Below are 13,706 nucleotides of genomic sequence, written 5' to 3'. Positions count from 1 at the left end.
TTAATAGCAGTGCTAGCACCTGGAATCCAGAATCTTTGTCGTAGCTCAGCAAGCATGTGATTGCGTCCACCATGACCTATTAGTTGATGCACATGTTGTAGAATAAGTTCAGAAATATGAAGATCCTTGGATAAAATAGCTGGATGCTTTGCTTCAGCTGGCATGGCTGCTCTACTAAGCCTTCCCCCAACTCGTAGGACACCATCCTCTTCCAGAATAGGATTGAGCTTGTAGAGATGGCTAGTCTTCTTTACATTTCCTCCTTTCTGCAAACTTGTCACTTCTTGTGGATATCTCTTCCACTGACAGTAACGAAGAATAGCATTTTCTGCCTTCTCAAACTCCTTGGGTGACAAGGAACCAGATCCAGCATGCATTTTGAGCAGACCCATCTCTGTCAATTGTTCCTGAGTTGTCACTCCATCACCAGAACTGGTCAGATTAACTTTCTGTAGCTTTTTGTCTTGAACAAGCGTCAACAACAACCGTTTGAACCTGAGTAGCCAACCGACCATCCTTTTCAGTTTGACCCAGGAAGAAAAATGATCAGTGAAGCCCATGAGTGGATCCACCTGGTCACTAACATCTGTAGCATTCACAGTTACAAAACTCTTCACCTCTGGATCATTTGAAGTGAGCTTATTGAACTCATCTGGATTTAGTGGCCATTTCCTTTCAGGCTCCTGCAGAAACTTAGGTCCTGATACCCTTTTGTTGTTTGGCATCTTAAAATCCATCTGCTTCAGAGGTAAACCAATGACATAGTAACCATCTTCCAATTTGACCAACTCTGTGACCAACTCCATAAAGCAATGATCTTCCCTTGACCATCCAGGCTGTTCATCTTGAACACATTCAGGGAAATCCAATTTCATCTGCTGTTGCCACAGATCATCAAGCCTAGACACAGATATCCTATTAACAGTGACATCCTGTCTGCATTTTTCCTGTGTCCCCACCATCAGCTCTGAGTGGTCCATTTACTGTCCATCCAAGGATTGTTTTAACTGCATACGGACCACCATCCACACTCCTTATGACATGCTATGGTTCCAGTGCTTTAGGGACATTCGTTCCAATGAGCAAATCAATTCCAGAATTGATCTCTGTAATCGTCAAATGTGTCAAATGTGGCCATCTTAACAAATCTTCTCGACGAGGGATATTGCTATGATGTACAGGCATGCTACTCTGTGTGTATAAGTCAGGTAATTCACAAAACAAGTCTTCATCTAGTCCAGCAATCTCCAGGTCTGGCACAATGTTACTTCCAACCACCTTCTCCTGACCCATCGTTCGCAGAAGGATGCTAGTTCTTCTTCCAGTAATATTCAGTTTCCTCATGAGTTCTTCTGTACAAAATGATGCAGAGCTACCAGGGTCCAAGAATGCATAAGTTATTGTTGTTCTTTGGCTCTTCTTGGACTTGACCCGAACTGGCAAAATCGACAAAGTACAATCACGCTCACCGGCCCCAGTTAAACCACTGGTTTGAACAGAAATTGAAGCCCTTGCACTTGTTGTCTCGCCTCCCTCCTTCTTCTCGATTGGACCAGTTTCCCTTTACTTGGGGAAGACATGCAACATAGTGGGATGTTTCGAACCACACACTTTACAGTGAAGTCTTCTTCTGCAGTTTTTACTCATGTACCCAATGCAAAAACAGCCAAAACAGACCCCTTTCTCTTTCAGAAATGTCATCTTCTCCACATGCATCCTCCTTTCCAGTAAAGGACATACATCCAAACAATGTCCTGATCCACAAAAAAGACAGCTCTTAACAACAAGTGAGTCTGACTCTCTCCTAATCCCAGGGTCTACCTTCTTCTCCGTTGTTTCAACAGTGGTAGCAAAACTACTTCCTTTAATCTTTGAGCGTGACTGTGTTTTAGGGGCTCCACTATTCCTCCTTGGTGAAGAAGAATCTTGAATATCACCAAACAGTGGGTCACTCGCTATCTTTATTTGCTTCTCAATGAACTGTACAATATCACGAAGGATCATGAAGGATAGCTCTTCTGTGAAACTTCTCCTGTATATCACAAAAAACATTTCGCCATTTGTCTCTCAGTTTATATGGTAATTTCCTGATAATCATTTGCATATTGCCAGGAATATCCAACTCATGCATAAACTCAGTGTCCTCCATAGCATTGCAGCATTCTCTAAGCAAAAAACTGTATACTTGCAAAGTCTTTACATCTTCAGACTTTATAACTGGCCAGGATAAAACTTTATCCATGTAAGCAGAGATTATTTTCAGTGAACTGCCAAAGTGTTCTTGAAGTAACAATTTTGCTTTGACATATCCAGAATCATTGGGCATGTAAAAACGACTTCTCACTAGCTCTCGAGGCTGACCTCTGGTGTATTGTTCCAGGAAATACAGACAATCCTTTGCACTGTGTGTTTTAGATTCAATACTATGTTGAAAGGCACTCATAAAGTTCTTGTACTGAAGGGGATCTCCATCAAATATTGGAATGTCCCTTCGTGGAAGTGAAAATAAGGACTGTTGAACAACCAATAAAGATGTAATTTCATTTTGTTTTTCCAACACTGTAATTAATTGCCTGTTTTCACCAACTGATGATAAATGTGTTTGACGTGTTAACTGGGAGCAAGATTGACTCATAGTTTTAACTCCATCTTGCTGCATCTTTGAGTTAACCTGCTTTGTAGATGTGTCTTGAGTCTGTTCATCAACTTTATTTACTTTAAGGCGGGCGCCCAGATATGAATAAGACTGCCAAGCTGGAACACTGTCATAAGATGGTTGTCCAGTTAAAGGCACAAATGCTTTAACATCAACATTTAATGTTTGAGATTTCCTTTGTTCTTTCTCAAGATATGAATTCATTCCATCTGATCCATTTTGTGAAGCATCTGTTGCTTGAGAACAAACAGAGCCCTGCGGTAACACTTTCACTTTAGCCATTGATGCTGCTATTTCCGTCTCTAAATTCAGTTCTTCTTTCTTTTTCCTGAGCTGTTCCACTTGCTCTTCCAAAGCATGCTTTTGTTTCAACATTTTCTGACGCGCCATCAATGCAGCCATGTCTGCTTCTGCCTTAATGCGTGCCGAAGATGTTGAAGATGAAGGTGACCTGCTCTTAGATGATCGGCTTCCCCTTGATCCTTTGCTTCCAACATTGGAAACACTGTCCTCTGGCTTTACATCATCTACAGTCACAACATTTTCATCTCTACACTTTGAGTTCTGAGAAACACATGATTTAATTATACTTTTATCTGCAGAAGATTCAACACAAGATGGCTGAGACTGCTGTGGATGAGGGATTTCCTGTACATTTGCAGCTGCATCATTGCATAAATGTCCATCTGCATTTGAAAGCCAACTTCCAACGTCATCTATAAATGTATTGTTAAATTTATAAATGCTTGAAAACCACTTATTTTGTGTCTCCTTTTCATCTAACGGAAGCAGGGAAATCACAAATTCATGAATCTGGGTTACAAATTCTATTAAAAGTTTTAAATGATCGAAATGAGACTGAACAATCTGGACATTTTCTTTGTTTTGCATAAATTCTTTGATAGTTTTTATCGCAGCTTTGATTTCATGGACCTTTCTTTGGCAATCATTTTGAAGCTTTTCAATCTTATTTTCTAAAGCTTTAACAGTGAGCTTTGACTGTCTTTTCTCTTCTCTGTCTTTAACTCCAGAAATGGATTTGGATTCATTTGACTCCATTTCAGTCCTTAGGCGTACAGCGTTAAATGTCCGTCTTCACGCACATGCATCTGTTGTGTGTGTGTCCATACCTCAGATCCACGATTTTCTGAATGAACGCCGTACCAGGCTGTCGGTAAACATACGTAACAGGCCGCTTTGCGCTCCAATAGCGTCTCCTTCATCCAGCAGCTTTTCTCCTCAGAAACAATTGCAATAAATCCAAGGCAATCCAGACGTGATATTTCCAAGTGACAATGTCTCTGACAGTCAGGCTTTCTGTTGACAAAGTTGTTGCGGCAAAACATTAACTTTGTTTGAGGGCCGCTGTGGGCTAAACCCGGGGTTTTCTGCCAGACGCGAGTTCCGAAATATTCTCAACCACTTCTGTGTCAGCAGCGATACGTTTATTCCTTCCATTCATTGTTTCAAAACACATCCAGACACTGAGTAAATGTTATTCTGACTGAAACAGGCTTATGCTATATATTATGTGATAACACAGTCAACAGAAATGTGACCACCACAGAGCTCACCCCACTTCCTCATCCATTCATCTAAAACACCTGTGAATTGGTACCTTTCAAACTTCGTGACACACACACGCCCACAGCACCACACCCACCACCCAGATGCTGATGCTGCATGTCACCTGTGCCACCTCATAAATATGCAAATACTAATATGGCTCCTACAACAGCTAAATTTTGAACAACTTCCTCAGTTTTAAAAGACATTTTCACTGCATGCTCTCTTGAACTGTTTTTTAGAGGTGAGGCATATTGGGGGTACAGAAATGCACATATTTTACATACATGACTGAAAACAACTGATCAACAACAGTGGATCAGTTGGTGAGTGGTAGGAAAAATGGTAGGGAAACATAATGCCAAAGCACAGCTGTCATTTTCCATTTTTCCACTGATAATTGTGCTGATTTACTCAAGCGTGGTCAATGTCAGATTGTGAAAAGTTATTGCAAGCTGTTTAAAAAATTAACATCTGTCTTTTTTGAGAAATATTAATAAATGCAATACTTCACAAATCTATAAACTTCTAGGAGCTTAGGTTTATTTAGGTTTAGGTTTGTTTTAGGTTTCCTATGAGCTGTTTGGTTTATTTAATGTCTAAAAAAACATTTAAAAAACATGTTAAAACAACAACATATTAAAAAAAAAAACTAGTGGTACAAACTGCATATGGCAGCTAAATGAATACTCTCCCTTCACCCTCATCATGCAGCTTCCATTTACGTGTACCCATGGAAAGTAGATATAATTGCCTCATTCTAAGAGAATAAAAACATAACAGTTATTTTACTGTGATTAGAAAACAATAGAAAAACTGTTTTTATTATTTTAAAATTTTCTGTCACTGACCTTTAATTTTGTTATGGGTGAGTCCTGATAAAGTAGTGGAGCACCAGAGAGAGACACCCCCACCATCTGCCCGTGCAGCCCTCTGTCTGACATACAGTACATGTCTGAGCGGGGCACACTATTGTAGCAGAGAAAGCTAGCTGTGAGAAAATGCCTGTTTAGTGGCGAATGTACAGTTTTTGATACAACTTTGAGCAATAAATGCCACAGCTCCTCAGATTCAAAGTCTAATCCCATGTCTGCTTTCCCCAAAGCTGCAGCTTTGGGGTTAACCTCCTTCACTTTACACACAGCACAGCTTCAACCACAATCTGGAGGCGCAAGCAGTAAAGGCTAACAACTATTTCTGCTGAAGTTTGCACCTATAGTGGAAGCAGCAATACTGGAGCAACAGTTACTAAGCTGTCACAAAACTGTTGAGCTTTAGGAGCAAAATAACTGAACAGAAAGACAATGAAAATGCTCTTTTGGACACAGTGTTTCGCTCACCTGGTGGGGTTAACTGCCCCATAGACAGAGGCCACAGCTTCTCCATGCATCCAGCCCAGTTTCCTTTGTTGCATTGTCACCCCCTATTACTAACTCCTGTTCCCACCTAGTTATTGTCTAAAAAAGGCCACTAGAGCCTGCACCTTACAAATAGCATTTTATACGCCTTTTACAATTTCCCTCTGATAATGATGACATCACTGTGACGTTATGATTAATTACTAATCTACTAATTTAGCTTTATTGGCCTGAACAGATGATTTTTAAAAATCACTTAAAATACCCATCCCTGCTGTGAATAGCCTTATGAGAAGTAAATTAAGTCAGCATATTAAGGCACATAATGCAAAACAGATTAGGAAACAAAATTAAATAAAATAAAAATTTCTTAAAGGAAAGGGAATCTGTGATTGGTAGTCAGTTTCACAAAAAGGAAAGGCTCTCATTTATAGACCTGGAAACCCTGGGAACTACATGAAGAACTGCTGTCTTAGAGTGAAGAGCTCTACTGGGAAATAAGGGACAATAATCTCTTTCAGACAAGATTAAGCTTATGCTATTCAAAGCTTTGAATGAATTAAGAAAAGAATTTAATTATATTCTAAATTTCACAGAGATCTAATGTATGGATGCTAAGGCATGAGCAACTAGGTCTCTCAATTAGCGACCAGTCAGGACTCTGCAGCATTTTGAATTAACTAGAAAACCTCAAATACAAACACTGTTTTGCCCCACAGTCATCTTGTGTTATCACAGTGGAGCTCTTTAGCAGTTGAGAATCATGATGTACTCATTCATTATAGGTTCAATTATAAATATTTCACACCCAACACAAGACAAAGGAGGCCCCAGACTGAAATGTCCATGTATTTTCCTTTAATGGAACACAGCCATTGTTAACAATTTGATTAGGGTGTGCTGAAGAAAAAGGTTAGGAACAACTAACTCAGTAAGTATTTAAGTGTGCAATCAATACTTAAGATGGCGTGTATAAGAATGTGGGATTACGTCTTTTTAATAAAGTCAGATTGTGAGAATGTTATTTTTGTGTGTCCTCGTTATCTATGTGTATATATCAATGAGTGTGTTTACATTTCAGTCTGTAATTTACATTTAATCATTTAAAGTCATCTTTTAACTTCACCAGAGTATCTTTGGCACTGACAGATCATAACTTGTCTTGACTCAGATCTAAGTAATTAGAAAGCCAAGTAGGAACGGGAAAAAAGTGCAAAGCCAAGTTGTGGTTTTGAACTCAGTTCAATAGGGTCTGACTTTACCCTTGGACAGGATAATCAAGAATCAAAACGTGTGTCTGTCTTGCCATGGGCTCTTACACTAACCCCTTTTTTCTTCTCTATTTAGTCTTTAGTTTTAGACACAAACACAGTATGAAATCAAACAAGTGTCATCATTTCCCTTGTATTCCTCAATGACCAGACCTACCAAGAGGAAATTAGTTAGCAGTGGCAGTCTATTTGCTCAGCTTGACACATTTGCTCTGTTATCTGCAGAAAATGTCAGTTTCACCCATCATCTTCCTCTGCTTGAGGATACACTGACAGAAACGTGGATAACATGTTAACTGAGCAGTTTGAAAATGTACTCTTAGACTTGTGTTCTTCTCTTTCTGTTTACAGTGAAAACATTTTGGTTTTGGATATCTACTTTGAAGCTCTGAACTATGAAACCATTGAGCAAAAGAAAGCCTATGAATTGGCAGGCCTTCTGGGTAAGGAAACAGCTAGATGTTATGCAGCTAGACTAGATGTTATGCAGTATGCAGAATGACAAATGCTTTTTATCTACAGTGACAGTAGCGGTAGTGCTTGCATTTTTTAATAGGTGTTCAGGCCCCAAGAGACACAAAACTGTCTCCCTAATCTATTGTTTTTAAACTGCAAGTCTGTTTCCTGTTTCATTTTTTTATCATTTATATATTAAGACTGAAAGCATGTTTAACTGCACAGACATGTGATGCACAGACATCATTACTATCATTTATTTATTTTAGTTCTTTCTTATTTGTCTTTTCAGGTGATATCGGTGGTCAGATGGGTCTCTTCATCGGGGCCAGTATCCTCACTGTTCTTGAGCTTTTTGACTATCTGTATGAGGTAAAATATCTCCCATCATCAACAGGACTCTCTTACATGACCTACTTCTTTACACGTTATGTTTTTTGCACAATTTTACCATCCACATTAAGATGAGTCGTGGTGAGAATGATGAATGCTTTGTCCCCCCACAACCCTGCAGCCCGTCTCTACACATTGCATACATAATGGCAGTGGCAACAATGTGAATACATTAACATTTTGGATGTGTTATATATTACATTAATCAGGACGTCTCTGTCTATTCTCATCATCTGCTACATGCTTCATCTGGGCTTTGTCTTCTGCTTCCACTGATTAGTGGGGTTTTTGTGTGTTTTTGATTAACAATATTAGTGCATGTGTGAGATGGACTGAGCTTCTGCTCCAGTTCAGGATCGATTGAGAAACTTACTTATAGATACATGATATTGCTCTTATCTACATTCCAGCTTGCCTGATACAAGTATGTGGGTTTACATTATGAACACCCCAATAAAGAAAGAAAAAAAGAATAACTGGGTGATCTTGTGATAAAATAATATGCAAGATTAAGCAAGTAAGGGTGTTCTTATCTGTTTTCAGGTGATCAAGTACAATCTGTGCAGATGCATGAAGAAGAAACACAAAAGCCGCAACAACAATGACCGGGGAGCTGTGCTGAGCCTGGATGATGTGAAGCGCCATGTCAGTGGGCTGCTGCTCAATACTTTGACTATGTTAACCCGCTTTGCTTTGACAGGAACACAATCTCCTCTTCTTTGGTTTTTACTGGTCTTAACAGCCAGCGGGTTGAAACAGTGGTAGTGGTGGGAGGTGGAGGAGAAAACACAAGAGAGAAGAGATTGAGGAAACTTGAGAGGGGAAAAAAGACATAAGAGTTAAAAAAAAAAAAAAGAAAAAGTGATTGGGCTGAGTAGGAGGGAAAATTGAGAGAGAGAGATGCAGGAGAGTGAAAAGTGGCTTGAATTAAATCAAAGCTGTGGGATAGCACCAGCAGGGACAGGCCGGAATTAAAGCTTTGAAAGGTGTGACAGCTTACTTATATCTAAATATAAATGAAACCAGTTCGCTTTAATTGCAAATCAGAGCAGAGCCAGAGAAGAAAGTAAAGATGTTCTCTTCCTCTGATCCTGACTCACTTGGTAGTCTTCTCTTTCCATCCACCTTCATTATTTTTCAGAGCATTGCTCAAGAATCTATTTCCTCTCCCCGTCTCAGCCAGGCTTGTTGCTCATGTCATGTTTTTCTCTGAGGTTTTCAAGATTTTCTCCCTATCTGTACATTTTATACTCCCTCTGCTGCAAATCTAATCACCTTTGCCCTCAGTCTTTATTCTCTTTTCAACTTTATAATGCTTGCCATTTAAACCTTCTCTTTCCTTGCATTTCTCTCTCAGGCTCCTTGTGAGAACCTGCGTACACCATCAACATTTTCTGGGAACATGCTACCTCATCATCCAGGCCAGGGCAACTTTGAAGACTTCACTTGCTGAGCAGACCCTGGTGAAGCATCAAAGTGCATTTTATGCAACCAAAGCCAACCATACAACAAGAACTATCCTACGCACGGACAGTGAGGAACTGACGCTACATCTAAAAAGAGGCACTTTTTACATAAAAACTGAAGAAAACAGACAAATCAAACATGATAAAGATTTTTCACACATGGCCAAGTGAAGAAGAAACCCTGAATATTAAAAAAAAATGTATCTGTTGATTTTTATGAGAACATTTCATGCAGCATTCAAAACTATTTGTTTTCTCCTCTGGATACTGCCGCAAAAGACACTCATGGAAAAATCTTGCCAACTTGAACCACTCTTTCAGAGAATTAAAAGAAAAAATTATAAATGATTAATGAAAGATGTACAGTTATCTCACCATAAACAGCTGATCAGAAAAAAAGCCCCCATGCCTTTACAGTATATAACACAGGTGCTTGTAATGAACACAACGCCTGTAAATGTGACTATATTCATACTGCTTACTCTACTGTACATGTAGCAACATGCGTTTCTGTTGCGACGCGTCATAAAACGACAGCCGTGCGTGTAGTTTGTTTGAGAATGTATTTTGGTAAGTAGTGAGTGTAGTCGGGGTAAGACAGGAGAAACTTTCAGGGGTTCATGGCGGCAGCGGTGAGGGTGCATCATCAATTGTTTAAAATGTGCCGCTACAAATTTCAGGCCTCATCATCATGTAAGTGCATGCTTGTATTTGTCCAGTGCATGTTTTTCATTTCATTTCTGCTTTGGTTTGATTTGTATATCTTTATATTAAAATCTATCTATCTATATATATATATATATGTATATATATATATATATATATATATATATATATATATATATAAACATTATAATTACCGAGTTTGCCTCAGTGATAAACAGGAAAAGGAAAATTAAGCAGTTCATATATTTCTGTGCGTGTGTGCTTGTGTGTGTGTGTGTGTGTGTGTGTGTTAAGAGTGAAAGTGGTTTTTGGGTACCCAGCCCGGTGAGTGTTTGCTGTTGATTGTGCAAAGGATGAGCCATGTCTGATTTCATTTCTCAACATCAGTGTTTTTCATTCTCACTCGTGCCCGATGAGTGGAAGAATCTTCACTCAGCTTAATTTTCTCTTATCTCAGCCTCAAGATGAGGTGAAGTTTTCTTTTTCCTTTTTCTTTTTGTTTTTGTTTTGTTTTTCTTGCTCTGAGAGTTAATTGATGAAATCCTTGGAGTTTTGTGGGGCTGTTAAAATTTTTCTGTGTCTGTGTTCTAGTTGCAAAAGTCTTATCAAAGCACAATACCGCCGGTATGTAGAGGTGATGTAAAAGAAAATGTACTATTCTTCTTGATATATTGTCATATTATCAATATCGTGTTGATCCAACTGTTTTTTGGTTATTTTTTTCTTTCAGATAAAACATACTCGATATTGCCTGTCTCCATCCTCCAGGTTATAGGCTGGTCTATTTAGTTATCAAAGCATAAATAAAATGTAAATATCATTTTGGAAAACTGTTTGTCTTCTGAGGTTTTCTTCCTATCCCTAAATTTACTCTCTGAATCATTTATGAGGCAACACAATTGATTTTTCATTTCCAGATAGTGCGTAAATGCTCATTTTTACCACGAGTAGCTCTCAAAAATCTGATTACACATCATCCAAGGCAATTCGCTATTTCCTCTAATCAACATGTAATCTTGTGCTTTGCCTTGAACATTTTCTTGGAATTAAATCAGTGTTAAGAAAAGGGTTTGGGGGCAGAAGTATGGTATTAAGCTAGATATTGCTTATCTTTGTAAACCATTCATTTGTGCTAAACTAAACAGCTGCAGGCTACAGCACTGCTGTTTTTTTTTACCTTTTACGGGTTGAAATGTAATTATAGTTTCTGCTGCTGGATGACAAAAGGGTGGATTAGAAATATCCCGCACAGCCAATACAAGTTTAATCAAGATTGTCAATCAGCCAGCAGCTGCTCATTTTGGGTGACTTCTCTCGTTTTCTGCAGTGGAAAAGCAGCTCTGTGATGCATGACCCTGTGAATATTACAGCCCTTAAACAAAAATCCTGTTTGTCGCTTGGTCAGCTGCACGTCAATCCACCGCTACTGCAAATCAGGGGTCAAACGAGGATGAGGAGTTTGCTTTTGCCTTATAATTCTTTTAAGATTTCTTTTAAAGTGCCCAGCATTCATCATCGGATGTAATCATTTTTCATTTCAGAGGAAAAACCTCAGCTGGTAACCACACTTTAATATATAAGCTTAAAGCTCAAATGAGTTATGATGAAGAATGAGTTAGATCTTGTGAAGATTTTCCTGTTTTGAATATCTGAAACATGATTTTGTCCACTGATGGTTTTATTATTTTTGGTAGAGCCTGCCAAGATCCAAAATTAATCAAGAAATTGAAAAAAAAATGAAGCTGTTCATTTAGGCTGGCACTTGTGTCCTTGTCTCAGTGACAACCAGCAACTCAGACAAGTGAAAGGAGGGTCAGGATACAGAAGAGCTGTCTCCCAGTGACAGAAATCCTCCAGGAGATGCTTGCTGCATCCTGATAAGTCTTCATGGGTAAGGCAGGTGGGGGGGAGCGTGCGTGGGAGGTGGTAACACCAGCAGGAGTTGAGACTAACTGAAAATCGCTCCCAAAAATTGCAGATTGACATGACTTTCCTTTTTGGGGATCTTAATTGTTGAGTTTCCCATGATTTTAGTAGAACCTGAAATCATGGCAGTAGCATCCTTCCTCTCTTTGTAAGGTTAAATCAATATGTGGAATCATTCCCTCCCAGGTATAAAGATCAGCAATGACTGATCCCTCCTTGCTCTCCCTTTACTGATTGACACACAGCCAATCTGCAGACAATGAAAGTAGCAGATGCTCCTATAATGAGATCTGTCTGCCCTTCTTAAAAGACCGAAACACCCTCAGCTAATCACCACAGGCAGCTGGCTGTAATCTACAGGGGGCCATTTATACACAACGAGTCTCAAATATTTGTTGTTTTACTTTAATGAAACTCATGTTTTCACCCACATCTGACAGTTTAATCTTGCCATCTTTCGTAACAGTACATGCACTCGAAGGCAGGCTCTTCAAATGAGAGCTAATATCTTTTTAATCGCATTATTTCCTCTCATTATTGACTTCGACAGATATTACACTCCTGGTGCACAATCCTGTGGACCACATAATGTGTCACTCCCAATATGAACTCAGGCTTAAAATCAATGGGTCAGGATGGATCTACCTGTGTTACATGCACTGGGTTAATTTTACCAGTGCTAGTGTTTTGTTTTCACACTGTGTTGTTATTTGTTTGAATTACTGTTATTGCAGAACTGCTTTTATTGTTTAGAACTAAATTTGACCTTAATGTGCAAATAATGACATTGGAGGAAATTAAGTATATATTCTTTTTTACTTCCATTGGACAATGTATTATACTATTAAAACATATGAGGTAAAGCATTTATTGAAAATAAATAAACAAATAGATTACAACCCCAATTCCGAAAAGTTTGGATGCTGTGTAAATGTAAACAAAAACAATTTAATGATATGCATCTCATAAACCAATACTTTTGTTCCCAATAGGACATAAACAACATATTAGGTGTTAAAACTGAGATATTTTACCATTTCATGGAAAATATTAGCTTTTTGAATTTGATGACAGCAACACATCCCAAAAAGTAAGGCAACAAAAGAATGGAAAAGTAAATGGCACAGATAAACAACTGGAGGAACATCTGACAAATAATTAGGTCAAAATGTTAACAGGTCAGTTGCATAACTGGGAATTAAAGGAGAATTTCAGAAAGGCAGAGGCTCTCAGGTGTAATGGTTCATCCATTTCTGACCAACTGTGTCTAAATTTGTGTAACAATTTCACAAAAATGTTCATGAACTTAAAATTCAGTTTAAAGATCCCACCACCTACACTGAGAAATCCCTCTATCATAGAAATCCTGCATGATCTCAGGAACACTTCCAGAAATGTCTATGAACAGCTCACTGTGCGATCCACAAATGCAGGTTAAATCTCAATCATGTAAAGAAGAACCCATATGTAAACACCATCTAGTTGTTGTCTTCTATGGATTAAAGCTAATTTAGAATTGTCTGATGCAAAGTGGAAAATTTTGAATTCTTTTTGGAGACCATGGAGGCCAAATCTCAGGCTATAGAGTCGAGGGGCCATCCAGCTTATTATTATCAGACAGTTCAACTGCCTGTATCTCTGGTGGTATTGGGTTGCATTAATGGTGTGGACAGCTTTAACATCTGTGAAGGCACCATCAATGGTGAAAAATACACAGGTTTTAGAGCAACATATGTTCCCAACATCTTTTTCAGGGATAGTTTTTGCATATTTCAGCAAGACATTGCTGCCACACACTGCATCCACCACAACAGCATGGCTTCACAGGAGAAGAGTCTGGATGCTGAACTGGTCTGCCTGCAGGCCAGATATTTCACCAATAAAAAACATTTGGCATACCTGGCCAACTTGTGACTTGTGATGTGTTTTGGTCTCCTATGTATTTGTC

At 38.8% G+C, this 13,706-nt stretch overlaps 1 protein-coding gene across 3 annotated transcripts in view; it reads left to right on the top strand.

Moving 5' to 3' along the window:
* The window catches only part of asic1b (acid-sensing (proton-gated) ion channel 1b), a 195,258-nt gene extending 184,596 nt beyond the window's left edge, over positions 1-10,662 (top strand). For all 3 annotated transcript variants that reach the window (XM_041980549.1, XM_041980547.1, XM_041980548.1), the window contains 4 exons: positions 7,203-7,294; positions 7,600-7,679; positions 8,244-8,345; positions 9,058-10,662. In XM_041980549.1, the coding sequence (XP_041836483.1) occupies positions 7,203-7,294; positions 7,600-7,679; positions 8,244-8,345; positions 9,058-9,153 (370 nt within the window). In that variant the 3' untranslated portion in view covers positions 9,154-10,662. The remainder of the gene's footprint in view (positions 1-7,202; positions 7,295-7,599; positions 7,680-8,243; positions 8,346-9,057) is intronic.
* Positions 10,663-13,706: the final 3,044 nt, after the last annotated feature.

Source organism: Melanotaenia boesemani, chromosome 3, assembly GCF_017639745.1.
Source record: "Melanotaenia boesemani isolate fMelBoe1 chromosome 3, fMelBoe1.pri, whole genome shotgun sequence".
NCBI lineage: Eukaryota > Metazoa > Chordata > Actinopteri > Atheriniformes > Melanotaeniidae > Melanotaenia > Melanotaenia boesemani.
This window is presented reverse-complemented; position numbering and strand designations above follow the sequence as displayed.